Raw genomic sequence first — 27054 nt, 5'->3', positions numbered from 1 at the left:
AAATTGTCAAGGAACCACGGAAATACGCTTTAGCGAGGCACCCGTCGACCGTGACCGTTGGATCGTCGATAATGCCCGAACGCACGAATCGGTGGTCACATTTTGCAACTGCGCGCCCGCTAATTAGTAATTTATTGAGTTCGTGTCAATTATCAGAGCGCGCGTCGGCCGTTCGCGTCTCGTTAAACCCCGATTAAAAATAAATCGGCTCAATTTTCACCGCCTGCTCGTGTTCCTCTCGTTTAGGCTAATCTCTTCGCGATTAATGCGAATATTTCATTTCGAGCTAAAAATTTCGGCTAAAAATGCTATCGCAACGAAATTTCGCGTAACGAGAGAAGAGGAAGTGGTAGACGCGCATTTTTCGTAACAGTTACCCCATCAATAACCCCAATTTAAGAAAGATCAAACGTTCCCAGGTACGTCAACGCTACACGTCAACCCCAGAGCTTAAGCAAGCTCGTCAAAGTGAATAAGGTATGACGAACAGATTCGAAGACGTCGCCTGTAGCGTGGAACGAGTAAAGTACACGTTCCACTGATTCGCTTAAGGTTCATCAATACTTCAAGGACCTAATATACGAGAGCTGAGATTCGTCTCACCGTTATACTAAAGCTAAAGCATACATCGCGACGAATTTCAACGTCATTACATTTCCAAACATGCTACGGTAGTATTAATTCACTGGAATGGGCGTGCGAGCGACTAAGCGCCCGTTTCAGTAGTAACGGTCAACGGTTCGTCAGACTTTCAAGACAAAACTCATTCTAAACTTGTTATCCTTTATATCTTCTTTTATTATTCTTCGTCTATTCTTCATTTTGTAAATGTAAAACGATTATTCATTATTTTATATTAAAAGTTTCAGAAATCGTTGATCGCTATTACTGAAACAGACGTTCAGCCGCTCAAAGACCTGTACAAATGCAATTTTTACACTGTGGCGGAAGAGAAGACTTGACTCTCGAAGCGAAAAGACTGGAGATATTAAACATATGTTTGACTCCAAACTTTCTCTTCGTCTTCGAGGGTTAAGGACGTTTTCTGCATCGAAATGAGGGGGTGAAAATAGATATAATGCGAGGGAAAGCAACCCTCAAGGGTTACTTAAAGTTTGAGCAACATAGCGTCCAGACATAGAGCGACTATAGAGTTCGTTATCTGTTAAAACAAATTATTTGTTTTCTTTTGATACTCAGAACAATTATTATTCAACCTCACCCACGTAGGTTTCCCAAAACACAATTTCTTACCACCACCGTGCGTTATTTGAACTTGTACGCCTCCAGCTTACCTGTAGATCCGCGTCCGTGAGGTTCACCCAGGCTTCTTTAGACGTCAAGCCGAGCAGCAGGTCTCGATTACCGAAATTGGCGAACTCAGCGCCCGGGCCAGGCACCAGAGGCATCAACCCCGAGGATGAGGCGGTCGGCTGGAAATTCTTGACAACAGAGAGAACGGGAAAAGGTTCCCTGAAGGTAGATAAACAGAGCCGGAATCGATCCGCCCGCGCAATTAAGAGAACGCCCGCGAGACGGAAGTTGCTCGCAACTATCGATCTCCGGTTGCCAGCCACCGATCCGCAGGGCTCGGCCCCGGTAATTGCAATTACACCGTATACTTTATGGCTTTTAATTAAAAGTTCGACGACGAGCAATCTTGCTCGCCGATTACATCCCTCTCGCTCGATTTTCGAAACGAATGGGAAAGAGAGAGGAGGGATTACGAGATGGGGGAACGGAGAAAACAGGGGGAAAAAAAAAAATAGAAGAAAGTGGGACGTGGATCGAGCGACGCGGAAGCGCACGATTAACGGCGGAAGCCGCGACGCGAAGCCGAGGACTTAATACCCCGGCTTCCATGGCTCGACGTCTGTCAGTCGGTTGTCGGTTCAATTAGCAAACTCATCGCTTACCCGTCGCCTCGTCCGCTATTTCGCGCGGTCCAAATGTCTGGCGACCCGGCTGCTCGAGCGCGCGCCCTGCTCGCCCCGATTTTTCTCAATCTTTTTTTGGGTTACCATTTTTTTTTTTTTTATTAATAGAATCCCTACGCTTTGGACGCGACTGAAACTCTCTTCTTTCGATCAATTTGTTTTTTTTTTTTATTAATAGAATCCCTACACTTTGAACGATACTGAAGCTTTCTTCTCTCGATTAATTCGATTGCCTCGTTTGCGCGTGTCAATATATACGGAACGAAAGAGAAACTGAACTCGAATCGTAATAAAAAGGAAGTATTACCATTTTGTAAAAAGGGTAGGAGTATACAGGAAAGGTATGAAAGAGACGGAAGAGTTTTACGAACGTCTGGTACCTGATTGGTCGGCGGTGGCATGACCGCCCCATCGACGAAAGGAGCGAATCCAGAGGTGAACCTCGGCGGGTCCAACTTCACACGGAGAAGCTCTTCCAGGCTCTTTAAACGAAGGCACGGTGCGATGTCGTCAGCCTCAACGTCACCGGGGCATCCGGTCTGATTGGCGACGCGACGTTTTATTATTAACGGTTCACGCTGTATGGCCCAGGGTGACAGGGCAGAACCGCCGAGTAATACCACCCTCTCGATCAGGTCTGAAACAGAAAAGACGTCGTCTCGTGTAACACGATCCCATAATCGACAAAAACGATCATATCGATTTCTTGCGAGACGAAATTTACTGACACCCCCTTCTGTTTGCGCCTCGTTCGATCCAGGGTATCGCAGTGGCAAATTCACCAAATCGAAGGTATCAAAAAATCCATTTTCTACAGTTCTTACGGAATTTGAACAATTTTCGACTCGTGGTCTCGCAGAAGGGGAACGCTCGCGGCCAAAACTGTCGAGGCATTACTAGGGTGAATCCAAAGGGGTGCGAGAGGGTGGAACGCATCGTGGAAGGGCATTAAGGACGACGCGAGGTGGGTTCGTTAGCGGAATGGAGGTGCAATCTAGAAAGGCGGTACGAGCGCCACGATCCCACCCCCGGGCTCTGTTACCCTTATTCTCTGTCGCGAGGAAGGCTACACTCGAGGAAGCTTGTTAAGGTCTCTAGTGGCCGTTGACAACGGAGACGACGATGACACCGTCATCGTCGAGGGATATCCCCTCGACTGTGCGCTCGCCACGCGAGGCGTCCTGACGCCTTTTGGAATCGCCATCGCGCGGTGAAATACGAAACAGCCTGCTCGTGGGGTCGTCGTGTAAATTTTCGACTTTAACAAATCACCTTTTAAAAAAAAAAATAATGCAATCGTTATCTGGAGGTGAGTGCGTAGACCACGTCTGACCATACGCTTGCGTTACTACTTAGAAAGCGTGAATCGTGTAGATAGCACTGATGCGTGCGATATGGTTTAAGCGAAAAGAAGAAAAGAAGAAAAAAATAATGCAATCGTTATCTCGAAGTGATTGCGTAGACCACGTCTGACTATACGCTTGCGTTACTACTTAGAAATCGTGAATCGTGTAGATAGCACTGATGCTTGTGATACGATTTAAACGGAAGAAAAAAAAAGCAATACAATCGTTATCTCGAAGTGACTGCGTAGACCACGTCTGACCATACCACTTAGAAAGCGTTACTACTTAGAAAGGGTGAATCTTGTAGATAGCACTGATGCGTGTGGTACGATTTAAGTGGAAGAAAGAGAAAAAAAAAAAGAAGCAACGCAATCGTTATCTCGAGGTGACTGCGTAAACCGTGTCTGACCATACGCTCGCGTTACTACAAGGAAGAGAAGGTGGCGTTACCTTTGGCCATGGGTGAGACGGCTAAAAAATTGGCGAGCGCAGCTCCAGTTCCGTGGCCAAAAAGCGTCAGTCGGTCGGGGTCGCCGCCAAAAGCGCCGAGGTTCTCGTGCAACCAGTGAAGGCCTGCCACCAGATCCATCAAACCGTAATTTCCTTGCGCGCTCCCCTTTGGACCTGTCTTAAGAAAGCCTGCAAGCAAATTCAAACGAATCAATGCGAATTACGATCGCCCCCTCTAACGAGAATTAAATCGTGTCTCCTCTTAAAATACGTAATTTACGTCCGCCCATAAAACAGTCCAACGATCTGCCTCCCTTAACCGTACATTTTAGTACCTTCGCTAATTAAATGGGAATTAAACGGTACTTAAGAAAAGGAAATGTAGGGAAAAAGAGTGCAGGCTCGTCGAGCTCGTTAAGTGAAATGTATGTTGTCAAGCTCGTGGTGTCCGAGGACTGATTAACAAACGCTTTCTACGAAGTTTCGAAAGTTCGCGTTCGCGTGGCGAAAACTTTGGGGTGGCGCGTCCAGAGGCGACGCAAAAGATACAGAGACGCGAGAAAAGCTCGAACTTCGAGCGGAAAATGTGGAATTCGTGTTACGACATACGTGACGCAGACTGGAAACACCGATAAAGAACCCAAAGTTTTCGTCTCCGTCTTAATCATCGAACATTTATACCCGTCCGTTATGGCGGGACTGGGTGCTCCAGCGAAACCGTTAAATCTTTTCGAATTCTGGGAATGGTCGGTGGGGAAAGTTTCGAAAAACTTATCTGGGCGAGCCATCAGTTTCAACGAGTGTCAGAAACTCGAGCATACGATGCTCGAGGCGAATTCGTGCGGCGGTTAAATAAATTCTGGCGGTTCCGGGGCGGTGGAGTTGTTGCTTCGTGACTTCGTCGAGAATTTCGCGGGGACCGCACGTTTTAATTCCGCTCGCAAGACGCAGAGGTGGTTAATTCCGGCAGTTGTGAACACGGAGCTTCTTATTGCTCGCGTAAAGAGGTCCTTTATGCTTTCTCCATCGCGAACACGCCAACGTTTTACGAGCAGCTTCGAAAATGGTGTCGCGATCTTTCTTGCGTTTTCCACGCAGCAGAAATTGCCACGATCAACGAGCAACCAGCTAAATTACGTTAACGTTGCTCGATGGAATATATAAATATTTGCAGAAAAACTGGGTTCACACATTTGTTAATTTTTATTGTTATTAATACTTTAAGCTGGTAACGTCTGACCATAGACTTCTATTACTACTTGAGAAGTACGTTCATGAAATTTCTTGTAATGATAATGTTGTCTCTACGGAAATAAATTTTTATTACTACTTATTACTCATTCGATTATCAGACTGAGTAAAAAGAAAGACAGTTTTTGATTACACAGACTCTGAGGGTTAAATTATGCGAGGTTGATTACTCGTGCCCTGATAAATAGACTGCGACTACACTAACGAACTGACTGTAATACAATTACCTTTGTACCGTGATTAAAGTGAAATCCAAATGCTTTTCTCCTATACTTTGCGCGTCGTTTGCCTGCTTCTCGTTAAATTCACGATTATCGTAATTAACAGCGTTCTCAGCTTGTTATATTTAACAAGCCTCACTTTGCGATAGTTATTTCGACGCGCGAGGAAGATTACTACCCTGACGTGTCAAAGAAATTCCAAAAAGTTCGCCGTTGTAACAGAAGACTTCGCTTGGTACGAGAAATTCACGAATAAAATATTGAATTTCCAGTAAAACGAGATACAACGTTTTTTCCTTCTGCGTTCTTTACTTAAATATTGATAAACGTGTTACTGTTGATATTACAGTCAGCTACATCCAGCTCGTCGCTTTTTATTACATTACAAATTGAAACTCTACTCGCTTTATTGCCGCGGTACTTTCCACCCCCTCCCAGCCACTTTATGTACAAGGAAATTCCGAACTCTAATTAAAACTTGCAAGACGGAGGTGTCCCCTATTTCTTAACTGCAATTAGCGCATCATAAACTGGCAAAAACCCTCCTGCTCACGGACGGAACAGAATTCAGCGTTATGAGCTAACGCGCGCATTAAGGGCTGCATTAAGGACACGCGCGATATAATTGCGTTGCGACCATTTCGCGTCAACCGTGTACTCGAGAAATTAGTCAAAAGTGTTTTATTAACTATCTCGAGTTTCTCTCCCTCTCTCTCTCTCTCTCTTTCTCTAAGCTATTATTAAACTTATCTCGAGAAAGATGTCTAAAAGTAACAAAACGAGAGGATTCTTTTTAAACAGAAGAGGTACAAACTATTTAACAGCGTGACGCGAGTTACCAGCTTCTTAGCTCCTTGTGCAAATACCGCGAAGCAGCAAAGAGCGGCTGGTTCAACTGGTACGGAGCAGAGACCCGGGGCATGATTAATTCCAGTATTTACCCTAACAATGTTACGTCGCGCAGCCTTTAATTACTCGAAGCTTATCGCTCGTTTCATTAGATTCGACTCGAGTCGGGAGCCGCTGGTTCAAGGTTATTCATAGAGAGCAATCAGAAACTTCGCGGCGAGGAACTACCACGGGGATGATATTGCACCCCCCAACCCAGCGTGGTTGACGGCTGAACCACGAATCGCTGATACAGGAACTTTTCAATTAAAATGCAAATTTTCACCTCTCGTCGAGATTCGACAATTTCGCGCCGCGATTATATCCCCGTTTCCACGAACGCGGAACCAGCCGCGTCTTCGATCGATTCGTTTAAAATAAATAGAGCACACGTTTTGCTTGGTGGTGGAAATTTTAATCGCGCGAGATTCGACAGAAAACAGGGACCAACGAATCTAGAAAGTCTACAATCTTTAATAAATACAGAAATAAAATTAGAAGCTGCCCAAAATTAATTTGAACTCGAAGCGTATTTATTGGTACCAGATGTTCAAGACTAACGACGAGCGTGTCTGGCGAACGCGAGACCCTAAGACGTATCGATCTTATTTGCATGGATTCGTGGTCCTCCGCCATTCGACGCACGATTGTATCAGCCGCGTCCCCAAGTTCGATGCTGGCACCGAGTCGACGTGACAAGAACACGAGATTCCGCCATCGAGGTTTTGCCGAACCGATTGTTCGCGAATTCGCCTTTCAACAAGAACAGGCTCTCGTCAAGATTTACTGCCAGCCGTGATTCACGGTTTAACCATGGATTCGATTCACCCAGTCGATTTCATCCGCGCACAAAAGCTCCTCTTCCAGCGATATATAATTCAATACAATTAATTACTCTCGAAAGAAATACGTGGAACGGTTTCGTATTATTTTCGCGAGAAAGCAGAGTTAAATTCTGCTTCGATATAATACACTTTTGGTATTCTTGGTTTTCGATCTGCTTATCTTTTATCAGTTCCCTCGAAAGCTGTGGCTCGTGACGCGAAACAGTCGAGACAAACGTCGAATTATTCTCGCGACGACGTGAAACAGCATTTCCTAGCCGTGCCACGGGAAATTTAACTATCCTGGTGGTCGAAACGGGGCGGAAAACGGGGTAGCGAAGAAACACGAAGAAATCGAGTCGAGCGACAGCGGCATATCGGATAACGCCCGTGGCCGTATTGTTTCGCATCGACGGCGAACGAAACGTGCCGAGACGGTTCTATTCTAACAATGGGTAGCGACGAAACAAGCCCCCGTTGATAGTTGCAGTTGACAGGGTGCTAGTGTTCGAGAAATTATACTTCGGTTCTGTCCTAACTTCGTGCCACCGTCGAGGCAATCGATGCACGTTCGATCGCGAATTAAAATGGTCCAGGATCGACAGTGACGCTGGAAAGGGGTTGTTTCTGGTAAAAAATAATATAACAGCGAAGAGAATTCGTGCGAAAGTATTACTCGCGCCAGGTGAATCGAAAGCAATCGAATTCATCCAAAATCGAAGAATTCCGATACATTTTGCCGTAGCTATATTAGAAAAATTCATTGAATAACTTCGTTTCACCTTCGATCAAATAAAAGACCGTGGAACTATGATATTACGTTCTGTAACGCATCCAAACATTCCAACGATTTCAACTACTTAATAAAATCAAAGTTTCATCGAACATTCCCCTCGAAAGTCGAAATTCCGTCCTATTTAACGAAATAGCCGAACGATGTTCCATATCGAGTTTTCGACGTTTTAAAAAAATAAATTCTCTGCAAAGAAGAAAAAAGTACAACTGAAATTTGATTCTACACTACATACAGGGTGTTCTAACATCCCCCGCAAAAATCCACTATGCGATAATTCTCGTTGGCAAAATTACCGCGTCCCTTCATCGAAAGGGGTGGAATTTTAAAGCGTACGAAGACAGAGGCTGCGTTTGCCACGCATGGCGCCCATATCTCTCCCTTTTTTCCATCGAGAATGCACGCGAAACCCTCGAATTCCTCCGGCGATCGCCGTGGGCGCGTCAGCGAATGGATGGGGGCGAGGATCGCGCCACCGCTCGACGGAACAACCCCCGTATTGTATCACGGGAAACGGGGGTTACCCTGAATAGAGGACACGCTACCCGCGTTGCCGCTCGATTTATCCTCGATTTATGGCGCGCCTATCTGCCACGCGTTAATGCCCGCCATCGCGACACGCCGCGATGGCTCAATTACCGTTCGACGAACGAGTGAGATCGCGAGTTGCTTACTTTCCACTTGTTCATCATTCTCGCTTCGCTGAGATTCGATACTCTTCACCCTCTTTCGATCATTAGCAGCTTAAAAGATGTATGTATCCCACGATCGCTATTGAAACCTCGTTAACCCCTCTCTCCGCTGTATAATTACGCTGGTTAATCTTCCAAATCGATTCACCATCCTCGTGTCTCAAATTAAAACCGATCCGACGTAAATAACGTGACGAGAAGAATGTTAATTCCCAACGAAACACGCGGACGGATGAAAATTACCAGAAGAACCGGATGGAAGGGTTGTTCTGGCGCGGTGCAAAATGAATACTGCAGGCGAGCTGGTTCACAAAGGGTCTCTGCTCCACCGGGAATATTTAAACCCCGATCGGTCGTGATATCTTCTTTTTTTTTTTCGTCCCTTCGTTCCCCCCGTTTTCGACGGTCGGTTAATTAAAAATTCCATCGTCGTCTCTCACGGCTACGAAACGTAACTCCGGTCCAGCGCTTAGCAGCGTCGATTTAACCGGGGAATCCTCGATCGCCGCGCACGTCGTGTTGCGCGAAATTCAAAGGGGTTTGCTTTAAAACGGCGAAACAGGGGGTGGGGGCGAGAGAAAGATATAGGAAGCGAGGCTTTCGAGGGCTTATTGAGGGACCCGTTTCGCGTTTGAATCTCGCCTTATCGCCGGAGAGTATTTTTACTGTCGTTATATTCCCTTTGTTTTCTTTACCCCTTTGTTCAGCGCCCCTCCACCCTCGTTTTCTACTCCGCTACGAGAGCGCCGCTCTCCTACGATCCTCTTTATCCCGCGGACGAGCCAAACAAAAACGATCCTCCTCGATACGCTCGACGAGGAAACGTACCCAGCGATCGCTCGATCGCTGCGGATCGCATTCACTTTGTTCGCCAGCGCGTACAATCGCTGAGAATTCCTTCTAATTCGTTCAGTTTCCGACTGAATAATTAAACAAGCAATTTTGACTCGTCCGTTGAGATCGATGCGACCAACGGTGGAGAAGAAAGTCGATGTCCAGCGTCGATCGCACACGAGGATATCGATCCTCCGTCGACAATAGTAAAACTACGCGTAACTTTAAATCCAACTTCGAAAACATCCGTGGGAGCACGCGAGAGTCCCCGTGAATTCAGGTGAACCGTTGGAAAACTGATTACCGAACTCCTTAATAGCGACTAGTCACGGAAACCAGCGCCCCTTAAACTCTCGCGTCCGAAATACTGCCGCGAACACGATCGCCATGGAATCGAGTTCAAACATTCAACAGTTCCCCGTCCCCCAACCGTCTCTCCCCGCTATCCACCTCTGTCATCCCATTGAAACCGCCCAACCCCTCTTTTGCGCGTCTAATTTCGTATTCGAGGGTTCATTTGCTGCGTTGAATGCCCGTACAAGTGCCATTCAAGTTGTCGTTTAGCCCGTTCAAGTATCCGCCTCGAAGCAGGCCAGTCTATCTCTCTCTCTCTCTCTCTCTCTTTTTTTTTCTGCACCACCAGTAGTGCGCCCACCCCTCCTCCTCCATTATCTCAACCCTTTGTCCCCGATAGCAACGGACCGTGGGATCGCTGGCGGTGTATACAAACGTGGAAACTTTGTATCAGAGAGCCCAGCTCCAGCAATCTCCCATAATTCCCCGAATTATTCCGTGCCCGCGTTCCTCTCGCTGTGACTAAACATCCCTCGAGCTGGATCGTCTGGCAACCAGCGCTGCCAGCCAAGATTGCGCGAACTTGGGGTCAGGTTTCTGATTAAGATTCCAAAGGGCCGTTCACGAAGAGAGGAGCCCCATTTTGGCGTTGATGCAATCCTCGCGCGAGTAAACGGTAACAGGTTCCTCGCAGTGGCTCCCTTTGCTCCTTATTCAGCCGGAAAATTGCTCGGTGAAATATTCACGCGGCGATTAACCGACGGTCTAAGCCGTCCAGCTTCGAGAAGCTGGACGCGTGATGGGGATGGCAGGGTTAGACGTCTCGGATTGGAGAATCGCGGTGGTTCCACGTGAAAATTGCCACGCTGAAACACGGGCCATTCGATGCGTGCGTTTTTAATGAAAATTCCCTTTGCCATGCGTCGACAGAGGCAGGGGTTGGAATCACTGATCAATTAAGAATTCCTTGTCGCGCGGGGATGGTCTGCTCCCTCTGACGTCGATGGATCGCGTTTTTCTTTGCCCATCTTCTGTTCAGACCCCTGTTCGAGTATTCGCGTGCGTTATAAAAGAGTGTTTTAATTACACGCGCAATTTAATCGATGCATGTGTGTGTGTGTGTTAAATGATCCTAGAGAACGTGAATGTATAGCAGTGGTGGAAGAAGAAAGCACGGGGCGCGTTGATATATTAATTTCGTGTACCATTACGACCATCGATAAATATCTCGCAGTTTATCGGAATAAAATTCCATAAGCGAATGAAATTAAACGCGCGGGGGTGAAAAACGATGCCAACAAATCTTCTTGCTCCCAGCGACGCGTATGTCGGCAAATAATACAGCGGGGTAGTAAAAAGCAACCAGGGCGGGGCCAGACGAGGAAACATGGCAGCGTGGAGGGAACGCACGACTGAAAAAAGAGTACAAAGACGAAAAAATTGCAATCAGGGAAGCTGGATGGGAGGAGAAAGAAAGGGGTGAGATAGGGCCAATAGGGAAAGGAGCGGAGGCGAGCGAACGGACAAACGGAAAAGTGTTAAAGGGCAGCCGCGACGAGGACGAAGAAAACGAAGAAATATCATTTTTTCTCCACCAAGAGAAACGTCGCGTCCTTCTCTTTTTGTCCTCCTTCGAATTTCCAATTACCATTGACCGCGCGCCGCGATAAACAGCGGCTCGCGCAAACGGTAGAAAAAAAACGAAAGTAAACTCATTAACAAGTAAAAAGCCTCTTCGCCCAGGCACGCATTCTCTGGCCCTCTGTTTTTCAAGAACGAGCGGAGAAACTTTTGAATTGGTCTGCGGGAACCACTTAGAACGTGCTGACCGTGGATAATTAGAAGTTTAATCCTGTTCCGGGGCTAGGTATCCGCATATTTCCCTTAAACGAGCCACGCGAACTCGAAACAAAAACCTGCACGCGGAACCATCGCGAGAACGGAACCGTAGACAAGGGGACGATCCTCTTTTGTACACCGCGTTCCTTGTCCACGGCAAGTTTTTAGGCGAACGGTGGCTCGTGCCCTATTATAACTCGAAGAATACTTAACAATATCAATTTCCGCTCGCCTCCCGCGTTCCTTTCTTCCCCCTTTAATTAAGCTCCTCTCGAACTTTCCACCTTGGCGAGTAAAAATTAAATAACTGCGGCGAATTACGTTGTTCGAGCAGCCTCTTAGCTTCCCTTTCACATCGAAAACAGGCATAATTAAAAAAGAAAGAAGTAGATTACTCGACGCAAAGTGTCGCTGGTTCTAACAGCTTAGAACCCACTTTGGTTTAAGTAGAATCGCTCGAACAATTAAATTCCTATCGTTTCGAAATAATATTTATTAAATTCCCAAAGAAACACGTAATTCTCAGAATAAACAACTATTGATTCTTCATCTTTCGTTTGATGTTCTCCCCTCAGGAAGAATACGCGCGCACGAGGCTCCATCCCCATCGATTAACATTTTCACCGGCAGAACAGACCAGCCATTGGCCAAGTTCGAAGTTGCGCGTAAAATCGTTGACCAAGGGTTTAATATAAGTTGAGAAAGAAATCCACGGTTGCTCGCTGTCGACAGTCGAAGCAAAGGATAGCAGAACAAAATCAACCGTAACGAGCGAGAACTCCCCAAGACTTTACTCGAGAAGCACCCTCGCGACGATACGCCTATTCTAATCCCGCTTTTATGCATCCCTCAAGCTTCGCGTGTAAAGATGTCGCGATATTAACAGTCAAACGTCAGTATATAATGCTTCCAAGTCGAACGCTGTTCCTCTTTACATTTTTATGAAATTCAAACTCGACGAGGAGGGGATACACAACATTAAAATTTTAGGGTAGTTTGTAAAGCAGGAAAATCGACGAACGTTACGCTTGTAAACCTGTTTACTCGCAGTGTTCGCATTTCTACGACGGTTTTCTCGTCAATGTTAAAATCAGACGCTCGTGATCCGAACGATGGATAATTTGAGAGAATTATCGCGTTTTTAGTAAAGTTTCGAGATACTTACCGAGTATACCGAGACGAAAATTAATGGACACGACGATGAGACGACCGTAAGCAGCCAACGCGGTACCGTCGAAGGAATTCCCAGCGCCCCACGTATAGGAATCACCGTGAATGAGAAGAAGGGTTGGCAATAGGTCTGCGGTACTACCTAAAACATCGAACAATAGCCATTAATTATCGTGCAGTCGTAAAACGTTTCGAATTTTCATTCCATCGATTCTCGCAAGTGAAATCAATATCGATCACGAGGGGTAAAACATATAAACAACCATATTTTCTCGTCCTGCTCTGGTCAGGAGGGATTAAAACGTGACTGTGTTCTAACGCAGACAATCTCATCTGGAGGAACATTTTTCAACGTTTCGCTGGCCCTCGTCGATAGCCTTCGGCGAAACGGAACCCAGTTAATTTCACCCCCAGGAACGAACCGTGCGCAGCGTCCATTATCGATAAAAATCTGCGAGCGCCCGCCGTTTACGGGGCGCGAAAAATGGAACTGCAAGACGAATTGAATCGTAGAACGGTTCAATTTTACTAATTAAACTTGCCCCGCTCGAACGCGGCTGAATTGAAAATCTGCGATAATTCATAAAGCCAGCGAGAGAGATCAGAACGAAAAACACACGATTTGAACGCGGCACTGTTTGTTCGTTAAAAGGGCGACAGAGGGGAAAATCGTGAAAAATAACCGCGCACGCTGTAACGACCACAGCTCTGTTTGTTACATGACACGCATTTGCAAGTAACGAAACGGGTCCTTTGAACCGTGTCCGCGACAGAACGTTACATACAAAAGTATTTTAATAGAAATCCAAGTGCTTTATATCCGCTGGATAAAAATAAATGTGAATAATTAAACAGGCATTTCATTTGTCTCTATGTGTTCGCGTGTTAGCGTGCAAAGCATGTTTCTTTCAATTAAAAATGGATTGAACGACGTTACATTACTGTGGCCGTTTAAACGATCGTAGAAATGTATAAAAATCGAATTAATCGCGATCTTCTGTATCGACTGATTGATACAAAATGGCGAACACGTTTACGAAGATAAAGGGTACGATTTACAAAAGCCACAGATATAAAGTCAGCAATTATCGAGTAATTGTGGTAACAAACGATTGCAATTGACGGAAATGAAATTTTTCCAGCAAATGTTAAATTAAATTTCAGCACGAAAGGAAACAGATTCTAATGTGTCGTCATGTTCCATTGCTGTTACCAGTTTGCTGAGAACATAAGTTTCCGTTTTATAGAAGAGAAATTACCTTTAAATCTGTAGGAACACGATCGTTTTGAAAAGTATCCGTTCGCGCGAACGATGAAACCATTTTACGCCGCTTTTAAAAGTATGCATCTTTTATACGACCTATTTTCCACGAGAAGTAATAATATTGATGTAAATCAAGCTTGGTGGTTCCAAGTGATCCACTTCGCGTATCACACCTCCCTTTGCTACGTCAAAAAAACCGCTTCCTGCGTTGAATAAAACATGGAAACCCCGCTGTAACACTTTCGAATGCATTCAACGGTACAATTTGATCTTTTTTTTTTTATACAAACGCAAGAGAGCAAAAGAAACTTATTAGATCGCAGTCAAAGCAATTTGCACCCTCAACAAAAAGACAGAAAATCGAAAATTCTGAATACTAAATTAAACATAATCGAAACGAACGATTTTTGGTAATATTTGACTCGAAAGTTCGATACTGTACAGTAGTGTACGCCAGAAATCGAAATTCAACCCCCGTGGAAAAGCGGATCAATATTTAATGCGGGTTACAAATGGTTCCTCGATATCGGCCGCCTCTCATGCGAAAACAAGCCGCAGGAAAAAAAACGGCTCGTAAAGAGCAGCGAGTCGGGTTCCTTTTTGTGGCCACGATTAGGGAAACGATCGACTTCCATGCTCAAAGCTGACTCGCTTCGCGAGCAGTTTCTTAGCCGATCGAAGTTTCACGGCAGCAAAGTTTTTTTTTCGTTCGAACGATTGTCGAAGGACGTGAAATTTTTCTTGCTCGAAATTGGAAAATCTCACGAACAATTTCATTGACTATATCGCCAGCAATTTCACGACTCTAAAGCGCAATCGAGAGCTCGTAAAACGAACTTTTAAAATAAGTCAAGGTATTCGATAGTTTCTCACGTCTGATAAAAAAACTCTGGAAACGAACATTTCATTAGGGCAGTGGAACGTTGTATCCACGGTTTGCGCGAACAAATAAAACGTAACGGATCGCAGCGAAAAAAGAAACTCGAGAAGGAGCTGCAAAGTAACAGCTGAAACGAATACATTAGAGGAGCGAAACGTCCACCTTGTCGCGCGTTTCGCGTGGCACCCTTAAAACGGTCCACGTAAAAGTGCAGCGGCAAATAATTTCAATTTAGGAAATACAGCCGAGCAATTAACTTAAAAGCAAGCCAACCACTCAGGTGCAATTGCGAATAACGCGCCGCGTTTCTCGTGCAACGGATCGCAAGCAGCCAAATACTGTTCGCCAGCTTCAATTTATAAATGGCTCGCGCAAGAAGAGGATCGCGAGTCGACGCGTGGACACGAATCGTCGACGAATTATGAAATTATGAAACTAATATTCTACACAGATGTACATACATGAACGCGTATATGCTCTCTTCTTGGTGTTTCAACAAACTTCGAAATCCTCGGTCAATCTTGCAAGAAGAGAATCGCGAGCCGACGCGTGGACACGAATCGTCGACGAATTATGAAATTATGAAAATAATATTCTCCACAGATGTACATACATGAACGCGTATATGCTCTCTTCTTGGTGTTTCAACAAACTTCGAGAACCTCGGTCAATCTTTCGCGAACTCCATAGCACACCGATCAGTCTCGAAAAACTTACAACTACTTTAAAAGCTCCAGCCGATTGAAGTTTTTATATCCGAAACTCGTAGCCCGTGAGTGGGCTCCAAACTTTTCCGGAAGTCGCAAATCGATACGACGATGTCGAACTAAATGGCGCAAAAAAAGTCGCGGGACCAGCATCGATACAACTACCAACAACCCTGCAACGTTTCTATGAACTCCGCTTCGATACATCGGAAAAATCGATCGAGACGAACGAAACTCGACTCCTGAGATCAGTTGCGTATTTATTATCAACAACACTGGCATTTCGTGGTCCTCTCCTCTTCGTCGTGCCATTGACACGCATTTCGCGATGCAGAGACGAAAGTATTTTCACTTTGGCGCAGGAAAATCGAACCCTCCGCGACGCTCGATTGGCCACGAGGCGAAGTGGCGAACGGAATCGCCCCAAAGGGTTGCCGTTGCATTATTACACGGCGGGGCAAGTTATTTTCCCCGGGGGCCCATCGTCACGTTCGCGATTCACGAAATCGCATAATCGTCCGCGAACGAGCCGTAACCGTGGCGTGTGCAAGCGATGCCAGAGGAGACGAAACACCTGTTGCAAGTTCTGACACAGTGCTATCACTGCCAAGGCGGACAGATAGCTGACAAGACCGCGACCACTATCTTCGTGTCGTGTCCCTTTCGAGGTGGTCCTGCGGGTCGCATTCGTGAGAAATGTACGAGTGATCCGTTACTTCGTGTCCTACCACTCGCATTCTGAACCGCCTGATCCTTCTTCTTGGAAGGTTCGATCGCAAATTACTCTCTTCGCGAATAGAGAAGCGTGTTATCTTGATTTATATGAAATATGTTTACTAACAGTGCCTTTTTTTTTAATTTTTTTGGTTGGAAGAACTGACTGGAAAGGAGTAATCTCGAAAGCACAGTGGAGGATAAAATTTGTTTAGAGGAGAGAAGGTACGAGGACGAATTTGAATAGAATCGCATTTGCATTTAATCTGTTCAGGTATTCGACTCCACGAAATCAGAAGAAAAAGAGAAGATCGAACGGTGGACGATTAACATTCGTCAAGTGAACAACACTCGCCCTCGGAGGGGGAGGACTTCCAATCGTCCTGAGAACTTAACGAGGGATCTTGAATCGTTACCAGACAGAGGGACGTGGCTCGAATTTAAAATATCCCATAGGAACGGGTTCAGAGGAGACGTGGATCTACTTGGTCTGCCTTAATTACATTTCACGGTATTATGCAAAACGAGGCTAAGGGTGGAGAATGGAAAACAGGGGAGAGCGAGAAAAGGGGAACGAGGATGGTTTCCGCGAAGAATTAATCCTTCCAACCCTCTGACCCTTTTCGTTCGATTTTTACTCAGCTGCGCTCCGCGCGAAATGAATCAATTTTCAGAAAATACACCGATGGAAATGGGGATAATCGATTACTTCCGTGAAATAGAAAATTCCACTCCTCTCCGCTTTCCCTGCGATTACTTTCTTGAGATCTTGGTGATCAGAATTCGCGATACGTTCATTTGAATCCATTCTTCGATAATATCGCCTGAACGAGGCGAAATTGCTACGAGCCGATGATTCCGCTCGGTATGACGCAATTTATAGATCCTTCGACTAAAAATACCGAGGGGGATGTAATGGTAACTGCATCACACGCTCATTAAATTTTTCTGGCGTTACAGCTACGATGTAACCGAAGTTTTATCAATCTAGCGTAACCTGACGGTTTACAAAGTATAAATAGTCTGTGAAATCAGTTTGTGGAAATTCCTTTGACCAAGTATGCAACGTCACTTTATTTCGACTAGTTACACGGCGATGTCTAATCTAGTTCTACGAGGAATATTCTAGACAAGTCTCTTAGGCTCTACGAAACTATACCTAAACTTTTATTTTACACATAGATTGTTAAAAAATATCTTCGAAACGCCCGATACAATACCATAACACTTACTTCTCTAAAACCTTAATCAATCAATCTTGCACCCTATCCTTAAGTCACTGGATACTTGAATAACTTGAAACAAAAAACGTCTCACCAAAAATGAATAAACAATTCGATTCTCCCGTACAATAAATTCCATAATAAGTATCCAACGACTTGCGATCGTACATTCGCTCGAAAGAGGCACGGCTACCCTTAAATCGCTACCAGCGTCTCCTCTTCCCCGGATGTCCTCCTCTTCGAGGCAGCGTCCGTGATCCATCGATGGGGGTCGTAGCAATCGTCGATCAGACGCGAGGCCACCTCACTCCCGCGGTGCTTGCAGGTTCTCTCTCGTTAATCGAATAATCGTCTGCAATGCACTACGGAATTGAAGAAGCAACGCGACCACGAACGTAACAGCCGCGCGTGTGCGTGTTTACTCGGTCCAGGGGTGCGCGAGGGTGTGCGTCCCGCTTCCGCCTCCGCAGCTTCCTCTTCTTATCACTCCTGTTCAGCGTGCCCTTTTTCACGTCCGTGACCCCGGGCATTCTTGCCGGGTGACGTTCAATTCTCCCGTTATAAATGGAGAGAGGAGGGCAGCAATTTTCGCCGGTTCCCAGATAAGCCCGACCTCTCATCCGCTTTCATTCTTTTTTCCCCTGCCCGTTTCCCTTTGATGTCGCGGGGCGATATTCCCGCGTACAAGAGGATACGTGCATGCATTGTCGCGGAGAAATTACACGCAGCGTGGTATATGAAGGATGGCGCGGGGTAAAAGGGGGTGTGGAACAGAGAGAGAGAGAGAGAGAGAGAGAGAGAGAGAGAGAGAGAGAGGAGGAAGAGGTATAAAAGGGGAAGTATAGTCGAATAACGCGAGTCGTTAACCGCCAGCGAAGTTCGCGAGACGAGAATTTTACACTGGCGAATTTGACACGCGTATTTGCGGTAGACAAATCCAGGAAATGGTACCCTCCTGCGAACTCAAACGAAGGTGTACACAAGTTTTGTACCTTACTTAATGCTAAAAGCATTCGAGTCTCCTTTGATCCCGGTCCCTCTTGGATGCCACTTTTTTTCGAGCAGAGAAATGAAACGTTCTGAACCCGTCGTGCTGTTTAGCTTGTCGTTTAATTATTTATAAGTTTCAGTTCAAGTTGGCAAATCGAATTCCGTTACCAAGGAGGAATATCGGATTATTCCGCGTTATTTAGTAATTGTCTAGCACGAGATGCTCTCCGATCGAATTTCTCTTCTTAACAGCAATTAATATCGCCAGAGTTCGCGAAAGAGATGGTAACTCGGGAGGAGGACTCTGAAAAGTCCTCCCTCGAAAGGAGGGTGGAAATAAAATAGAGAAGATACGGATAATAATAACCGCGAGCGAAGAAAAAAGTTCACGTGAAGTTCCTAATGGATCATTTCGATCTGACAGATCTTTTATTATTAGGCTAACTACGTTCCCGCTCGTGTTCGACTTCTCAGCGGATATCGGCGGAAGTTACAACCGGATGAAATTTAGTAATTCGCGGATAACGAGCGCAGCGCAGCCGGGGTGAAATGATCGAACTTCAAGGGAGGATAAAAGCCAGCGCGGACGGTGTTTCTCTGTATTTCGCGTTACGCGCCAGTGAAATCTCGAGGCAGAAATTGGATTAAGAGTTTCGGAAAAGTTTGCCCCCGCTACCAAAGAGCAACGGGGGCGAGTTGAACATTTCTCTTGCGGGAAAACTGTTTCGACGAGAGGTTACCTTGCCCTCCGTGCGCCAACTACAACTTGTCGATTACGCGCAACTCCTTTTATCCTTAAAATTACTACCATTACGATCCGCGATTTTACGCCAGTTAACAAACCGACCAACTGTTACGATCGAGCCATACTCGCTCGTGGAAACCAACTTGCAAAAGGGTAATTAAAACCAGATACTTTCAACCGAGACGCAGTGTTTGCATCGTCTGGTTAAAAATTCGCATATTCGAAACGCACCAACTGGAGAACTATAATTACCAGTGTGTTTTATACAATTACAGACGGTGTTTTCGTGAACCAAGTCACGTTTTGGACCGTTTTTAGCAGGTGTCTCGCCACCTCTGTCATTTGTCCCCATCTCTAATTCAGGCATTAAACGTCACAACGGCGACTCCCTTAATTTACCAAATTTCTAGACGTCCGCGCGGTTTTCCCCGCGTCACGTAAAGCGCGTTCAGGCTTCGCTTTAACGCTCGCGTCTCCACTCGAGTTAATTCCTCGGTGGTGAGAAGCAAAAAAAAAAGGCGTTATGTTTCGAGCACGAAGCTGCGCTACAAAGTGTTATCACTTTTAATTAGCCGTTCTCGGGCCAGCTCGACGCGATAACGCCAGCCTCTTTAACCGGACCTCCGCAAAATACGCTGTCCATTCGGCCAGGCTGAAACGCTTTAAACCATCGCGCTGACAACGGGCGATCCTTTAAAACGCTTCGAATGGAACGACTACGCGTGGCTACACGTCCGCCTCTCCGGAAGATTAATAAACGTAGCTGCTTAATGTCCCAAGAAAAGCAGCGAATAACAAAACGTGCGAACCTTTCTGTATATCGTGAGAGAAACGCGTACGCGAGAAATTTTGTAAAAAAGAGTAACGCGTTAAAAAAAATGAGTTGTAACTCGCGTGTGATGGATCGAGTAATTTTTCACTCTCCATGCAAAGTGTATCGATTGTACGCGAAATTAATTGTTGCTCCCCTCAGCCATGGCAACGCTAGAAATAACAGGTCTGCGTGTATACCAGTGGCCAAAAGTTTGGGATCGTCGTACACACGGAAACGATCTGAACAGCCGAAGAGAAAGACAAGAAATAAAGAACGATCCGAGACTCGCATTGTCAGTTAACAACCGAGCGCTTTCTTCGACGCGTATCTCTTATTTCTATTCATAGAACAACGCGGACAATCCCAAGCTTTGAGCTCTATTAGACGAGAAAATTTGTACCGGCAGGAAATGACGGGCGCACCGTGAAAGCTGTTAACGCTGTAGCTACAGCTTACCACCCGCGCGGCTTTCAATGCGATCTATTATGTGGCCTTACTACGGGGAGTACCTTCCAGAATCCGACATTATCTCCTGCCAGCGCGGCGCTGCCGTCTCGAATGCGAGCGCGCCGTTCATGGCGGACTGATTTCATGAATCATAACACTGAATTAACCCTTTCAATTCCAGCCATTCAGGTTTAACGGTCGCGACACCACGAACGAACGGGATATCGGACGAGGGGAAAATAGGACCGAGGGAATTGACACTTTCGACCTTAACGAGCGGCGAAATCGTGAACCACAACGTGGGGGTGGGATGAGGGCAACCCCCTGCGAACGAGTCCACGCAAAAACGGCTCTTCGTTTGGTTCTTTAACACAGTTACATTGGTAACCTTTGAAAGAGTCTGTTGACGCTCGTGTGTTTCGCTAAAATTAACATAAAAGTAGCGATGTTCGAATTTTCGAAATGTCCTCTGTTGCACTGTGAATAGAATAATATGGTCTTTCATGAAAAATCGATACTATTCCAGATAATTAGCTGCCATGCGAGCGTTTGATTAAAATAGAGCCAGCTTAATTATTTCGATACGTTATTCAATTAACAACACGCGAACTACCTGTGTGCAACTTTTCTACCGATTAATTCGTCCCGTGGCAAATGGGGGTTTGTTAACCGTGATTTCGACCACCAGACTGTATTGAACGCTCCGCTGTTCGATTGTTCTACTCGCGCAAAATTTTCCAACCCCTATTGATCCTTTGACATGCCAAACCCCACAGTTTCAATTAACAACGCGTTTATATGGAGGCTGCATAGCGCGGTGAAGTTTCGTCACTTTATCTTTTAACAAAAAATTGATGTAACGCAACTTCTACCGGAAGTAGACGCGTGAATTTGTACAAATCGCATCGCTTTCGATCGAGAACATCCTTATTTAGAGTTTGCGCGGCCGGATGTCGCGATTCAGAAGTTCTCCAGCGGCAATTGCGCCAATTACGTTTTCCAGCAACAAATATTCGTATCCGGGCGAAACGCGAAGCCGCTCGACGAAGCCATAATAATCCGTGGGGGGGCGGGAAAACTTAATCCTCCAATGACCGAAACTTCGCCAGCAACTTCGAAACTGGAACTGCTGTACGCTTCGTGATACCAAATGACGCCCGAAGGATTAGCCGCGCTAAACCAGGCGATCTTTTATAATAATTATCGCGATTGTCGTTACGTTGCTCCGGTACTCGAGTGTACGAACAAACTTCTGTCAACGAGACAGGGAAAAATTCAATGCGATACGCGTCTACGATGTGTGTTGAATTATATGTCAACTGAGAAACAAAAATGAATCTTGTGTTAGGAAATGGAATCCAGTATATAAACTGTGAAATAGTTCTATCGACTCTAAATAGTTCTTAATGATAGGAAAACACGTGCAGACAATGCGTCGTCAATTTCTTTGAGAGGGAGGACCCCAAATTTCCTATGCGAAGTCCTCACAATTAGCAGAGTCTTCAAAGTGAGAACGTGCTAACGTTTCATTCAAGCTTTACAAATAAAGTTATAGACTATAAAGAACATTGGACTGTTTTCATTTATTATTACCCATAATTCAATAATATGATTTTCATCACGGGAAACTTGTGTGGAGAACGGCGTCAGTGGAAGGAAGACGAAGAGGTCAGACATAGCTGTAACAGACGCGATGTATCGCACGTATCTTTACACACGCGATAAAAGATTACAGTTTCGAGGTATCATTCTAAACCGGTCATTCACGAGGCAAATGATGGTCGCAATTTACAAATTTACACGGTTGTTACACGAACGCAGCTAACTGAAAGTAGAGCTGTAAAAACCCTCGATGGACAGTCGACGATGCAATAACCTTTATCGACGTTCTATTCGCGTAAACTAGCCTCGTACTCTTAGGAAACGCATTTTACGTCCCCTTAACTGAATATGGTACCAATAGACTGCGAATATTCGTTCGTTTCTAAGAAATTGAACTTTCTCGAACGAAAGAACGCGAAACGATACGCATCGTTATCGTATTACTCGACAGCAAACAAAAGGATCGAGCCACTAATCACGCAGCAATGAATAGATTAACATTAACGTCGAGCACAATCGCGCTGGTGGGACGACGATAAATTAACGACGCTTCGACACTGACACTGTGACTTACGAAGCGCCCCTTTGTCTAATCCCGAGGAACACGAGCCGTGATCCGAATCTACCAGGATGATTTAATCAGAACGTTCAATTAGAACGCATCAGCGGGTGCTGTTCGAAATTACCGAGCCTCTCAGACCCATCTCCAACCCTCTCGTATTTTCGTCCCGCTTTTCCGCCTCGCGGAGCGCGAACAATCCTCCTCGCAAAGGGGCGAAAGATTTCGGGTAACCGCGGACAAAATATCACTCGTATCGCGAGTATGCGCGAACGTGCGCATCGCACGGCTACCTGAAAACGGGCTACGTCAATATTTAAGGGAGTTGTCTTGTGCAAACGCGCGGAAATGTGGAATAATATCTTCAGGAACTTACGGAACGGAAATTATTCAAAAGGAACAACAGCTACTATTTGCGATGCTACTTTTGCGCGATCCCCTGCAGCGAAAAAAGTTTCGCGACTGTAGAAACGCGAGGAGAAGTATCGTGTGGGTTATGCAATGCCACGACCGTCGAAACGACGTTGAGAAGGAACGGTGAACAGAAAATTAATCCGCAAGACTGTGACTAACATTTCGAGGCGAAGTACGTGCTCGCGAGCTTGAACGCAGTTACTGGATCGTGGAAACTTTTTAATTGGCGATACTTCATTATCGCGTCAAAGTTTCAACGGGAGACGAGATCCCGTGCCAATGAAATTTCTATTTATTTATATTCCTCCTCAGCCTCGCGTTAAAACGAGGCGGGTAAAACGAGCGCGTCGCGAGTGACACTAATTTTCGTGGAAAATTGAATACGTTATCCGTTAAAACGATTAACACGTCGCGCGGACACGGAAAATTACGTAATCCCAAATATTAGCGGTAATGCGTTCGACCGTGTCGATTGTGCGCGCGCGCCTCCATCAGATTATCATCATCGCGTCGTCGATGAATCGTCCTATTGATGTAAGCACGTTTATTTCACCGACTGATACTCAGCGATGGAATAACGTAGGAAATTCATCATCCGGTCCGCTGGTCCCGCTAATGCAAGAAGCTAATGCTCGCAGCAACGCCAGCCGCCCAATGAGAAGCGATGGCGGTAGATACAGCTACTCGCAATTGGACAACGCGCGGTAGATACAGCCAGTTCTAATTAGACGACCGCGTCAAGACTGAGCCTGTGCACGTGTACGCAGTACGCCAAATAATTCATCCTGTCAAAATTCTACAATACGACGACACGCGAAATGGAATTTCCTTCGGGTCGATCTCTCGTCTCGACCAATCCTTATTCGCGCCACGAATTCTACGACACGTCCACGGCTATTAGAAACGCGCAAAGGGGAAAAAATGTCCAAGTACTCCGTTGTAAAACAACAACAAAAAAAAAGAAGGAAAAACACGTTAACCGTTACGAGCGACGAGACGCAAACGTCCCAATCCGAAAGACAGCTTTTCTTCACGAACGTACCATAAACTTGCTAACGAGGACCCCGCGTATTGTTCCGTCGAACGGAACAAAGACCTTCCGACATCCAAATTCTACGACCCCATTATGCACACCTTACGACTGGCAAATAAAGACGTAGCATCCACCTAAAACCCGATACTTACTGCGACATCCCGGACGCTACCCTTAACGACCGTTTGCCAAAAGGATCCCCGCTCGACGGAGGCGAACAGCCCATCGGCAATAAAGCGAAAGAAGGTTGCATTCGAGCTTCCTTCGTAGTCGAAACCGCGATTCCTCCCCGTAATTACAATATAATTACAGCCGTGGGAAGGAAAAAGCACGCGACGTGCCCTGGGAATCTCGCGATCCACGTGTCCCGCCTCGAGCGTCGTTAATTGTCGTCATTAAATTGCGGCCGTAAACCCATTTCCAACAGCGTCACGGTTCGCTCGGCCAAGAAAAAGGATCTGCGAGCGGGCGTTAAGTCAAACACGTTTCGCCCGGGGAATCTCATTTAAATACCCCGTCTGGACCGCTCTCGAATGCTGGTAGAAGGCGTGGGAGAGGGGAAGGAGACCGTTCCAGTGGCGGAAGTATAGCCACCGAAATACCACCACCACCGTCTCGTTCTTCCCGTAGGAGAACCCCTCTGGCAGCCTCCCTCTTTTTCCGCGCACGGTTCACTGGTTCTCCCCGTGGCTATATCGGAAGGGTGGAGAACGGAACGCAGGGACGGCGGGTAAAGCTTCTTACGTGCAGACGACCCGGGGCACGCAGAACGGCACCCGTTTTCGAGGAACGCGACGCGCAACCATGCGCGGCTAAGACGACCAGGCTGGAATATCGCCTGGAAAAAGTCCGTCTCGCCTCGCGGAGCAGAATCTACCCAGGATAAAGCGTACTCCACGTTTATCTACTTTGTGTAAGCGAATTCCGACCGGCTACGATCCTTGTTAACGGTGACATGATGGTTTCGACCAACGACGTTTTCGGCTCGTTCGCTCGAGAGCTATGATATCGTTGCTTGTAGGAATTTGTGAACGTTTTGCGGATATGTGGGCTGCTTCGAGGGACTCTTTTGATTGGTAAAAGATGTAGCTAATGGACATTTTTTTACATGCGTGGCGTGATGCGTGGCACTCGTCACTAGAGGGACATCATCGTTTACAGTTCCTCGAAAGTGTGCAATTACTTATTCGTTCCAATATATGCGACTTCTGACTTGTTTCTAATATACCAGCGTCTAAGACAGGGACTGCTACTGGAGTGGACGCACTGATAAGTCCACTAGCAGGCCCAGGACGAAACGTTATTCCATCTTTTTTCTTTCTTTCACTCTTTCATCCGCAGCAAAACCAAAGCAACGCGCTTCAGATGTGTCTATCGATAGAGTAAGGTACGTTTCAACAATTTTCACGGGTGTCCTATCACCATGACGAGGTACCAGCGGTGTTCGACTTATGAAAAATGAATCGAAGCATTAAATTTTATCTTTTAATTCCAGACCGGGGAACGAACCGTTGCGTAGCTCCCGATGCTTGTTTTACTGCTGCGGCGCAACGATGCGTTAATAAAATCTCGGCTGGCAAATAATTTTTGCAAATAAATCCCTCCGCTTCACAAAGAAACGGGGCAAAGAACCGATAAAGAGAGAAAAACAAAAACGCGCGCCGTCGTTATCCTTAATCCTCGTAGTGTTACATCTAACGGAAAATCGTTATAAGCGTAACGTAAATCTTTCTCATCTTTGATGCAATTTTTAACGTCCTCCCAGCCTCGCGCGATGCAGCTCTCCGAGCTTTATTTTATGCACCAATTCCTTCTGCGCCCGACAGAATATTAAAAGATCCATTAATTGCGAGTTTGATAAATTCTACCGAGTTACAGCCACGATATTACTTACGTAACATCTTCGATATCCGTATTCCAAGAGCGCGATCGTTTTTTTGAATAGCGACGGAAATAAAAACGATTGATGTCTGCTTTCCATTTAAATGATACCAAACGCGACGCGATTGTTGAAAGAAGAGGTGCGAATCTTGAATGCGAAATTTAATGTTTAATAAATTATCGAAAGATAAAACTGGGGGATGAAAAAGTAGCATCGAGATCAGCGAATCGCGCGACTCTTAAATTGCAGCTCGACTGGTGCGAATGACAACGGTGAATTTACCAGCTCGCGAGTCCGGCGAATGAATTCCCCTGACCGGAACTTCATCACCCCGACCTCTTAGTTCGATGGTCTCGCCGATGATACGTTATTTGGATTTTTCCCGAAACTCATGAAATATGCATTATTTTCGTTCTTGCACGGCCGCGTTTCTTTTCATCGCTCCCGAAGAGCCAAATATTGGATCCCAGCCAATTTCATTTCGCGCGAACAACGCGCTGTTTCGATTTTCGAACAACTAATAAAATACGGATTTATATGCATGACCCTCTTTTCGACGGGATCGAACCTAAATCACTGGGCTAAATCGCATCTGTCATGCTGGAAAAATTGCGCGCGCGCGATAAAGCTCGCGGGCGATCGTCGCGAATAAATTCAGGGCGAAATGAACGGCACGCGATAAACAAAAGCGTTTGTTAATATCTGGAGCTATGAATTGAAGTCGTGGCGATCATTGGAAAGCAGTTCGCCGTTCATCCGTTTTAACGCGACCTTTACTGCTCGTTGCTGGAGGGATCGCAAGTAGTATAACGTATCGATGGTCAGACGCGACGTGCATTTCTAGTTTCCTCTCTATACGATTGTGAAACTCTTCTATTTCGTGAATTTCTCTCTATACCAATGTAAAAAATAGCCACAATTAATTGCGATGTTTAATTTTCATTCCTTTGAATCCTCCACACATACTTGAACTTCAGAAATGACGGAAACTCCCAAGTAACTCTCGTTCGATCGCGAGTGCACGCGTTATACGACAGGTTAGATTAATAGATCAGTTTAACTGCATAAAAATTTCAGAAATAAAATGAAACGAGCCCGTCACGTTCATCCGTTCACCTATCGTATTTACCAAAGCAACCTAATCGCGCTTGCGAGCTCACCTCTCCATTTAACGCCGTACCCAGCTATTATTATTGGATGTGACGCTAACACGAACCGACTTGCGCTTATCTACCCGCGTG

The 27054-nt window shown here is 45.9% G+C and overlaps 1 protein-coding gene across 1 annotated transcript in view; it reads right to left on the bottom strand.

The window, feature by feature from the left end:
- Positions 1-27054, bottom strand: part of LOC143424005 (neuroligin-1) — a 38348-nt gene that overhangs the window by 5096 nt on the left and 6198 nt on the right. Inside the window, exons 3-6 of the mRNA XM_076895786.1 lie at positions 12535-12681; positions 3734-3922; positions 2318-2574; positions 1296-1442 (exon numbers count right to left, since the gene is read on the bottom strand). Of these exons, the coding sequence (XP_076751901.1) occupies positions 1296-1442; positions 2318-2574; positions 3734-3922; positions 12535-12681 (740 nt within the window). The remainder of the gene's footprint in view (positions 1-1295; positions 1443-2317; positions 2575-3733; positions 3923-12534; positions 12682-27054) is intronic.

This window comes from Xylocopa sonorina, chromosome 5, assembly GCF_050948175.1.
Source record: "Xylocopa sonorina isolate GNS202 chromosome 5, iyXylSono1_principal, whole genome shotgun sequence".
NCBI classification, from domain to species: domain Eukaryota; kingdom Metazoa; phylum Arthropoda; class Insecta; order Hymenoptera; family Apidae; genus Xylocopa; species Xylocopa sonorina.
Note: the sequence above shows the minus strand (reverse complement) of the source record. Positions and strands in the feature narration are given on the sequence as shown.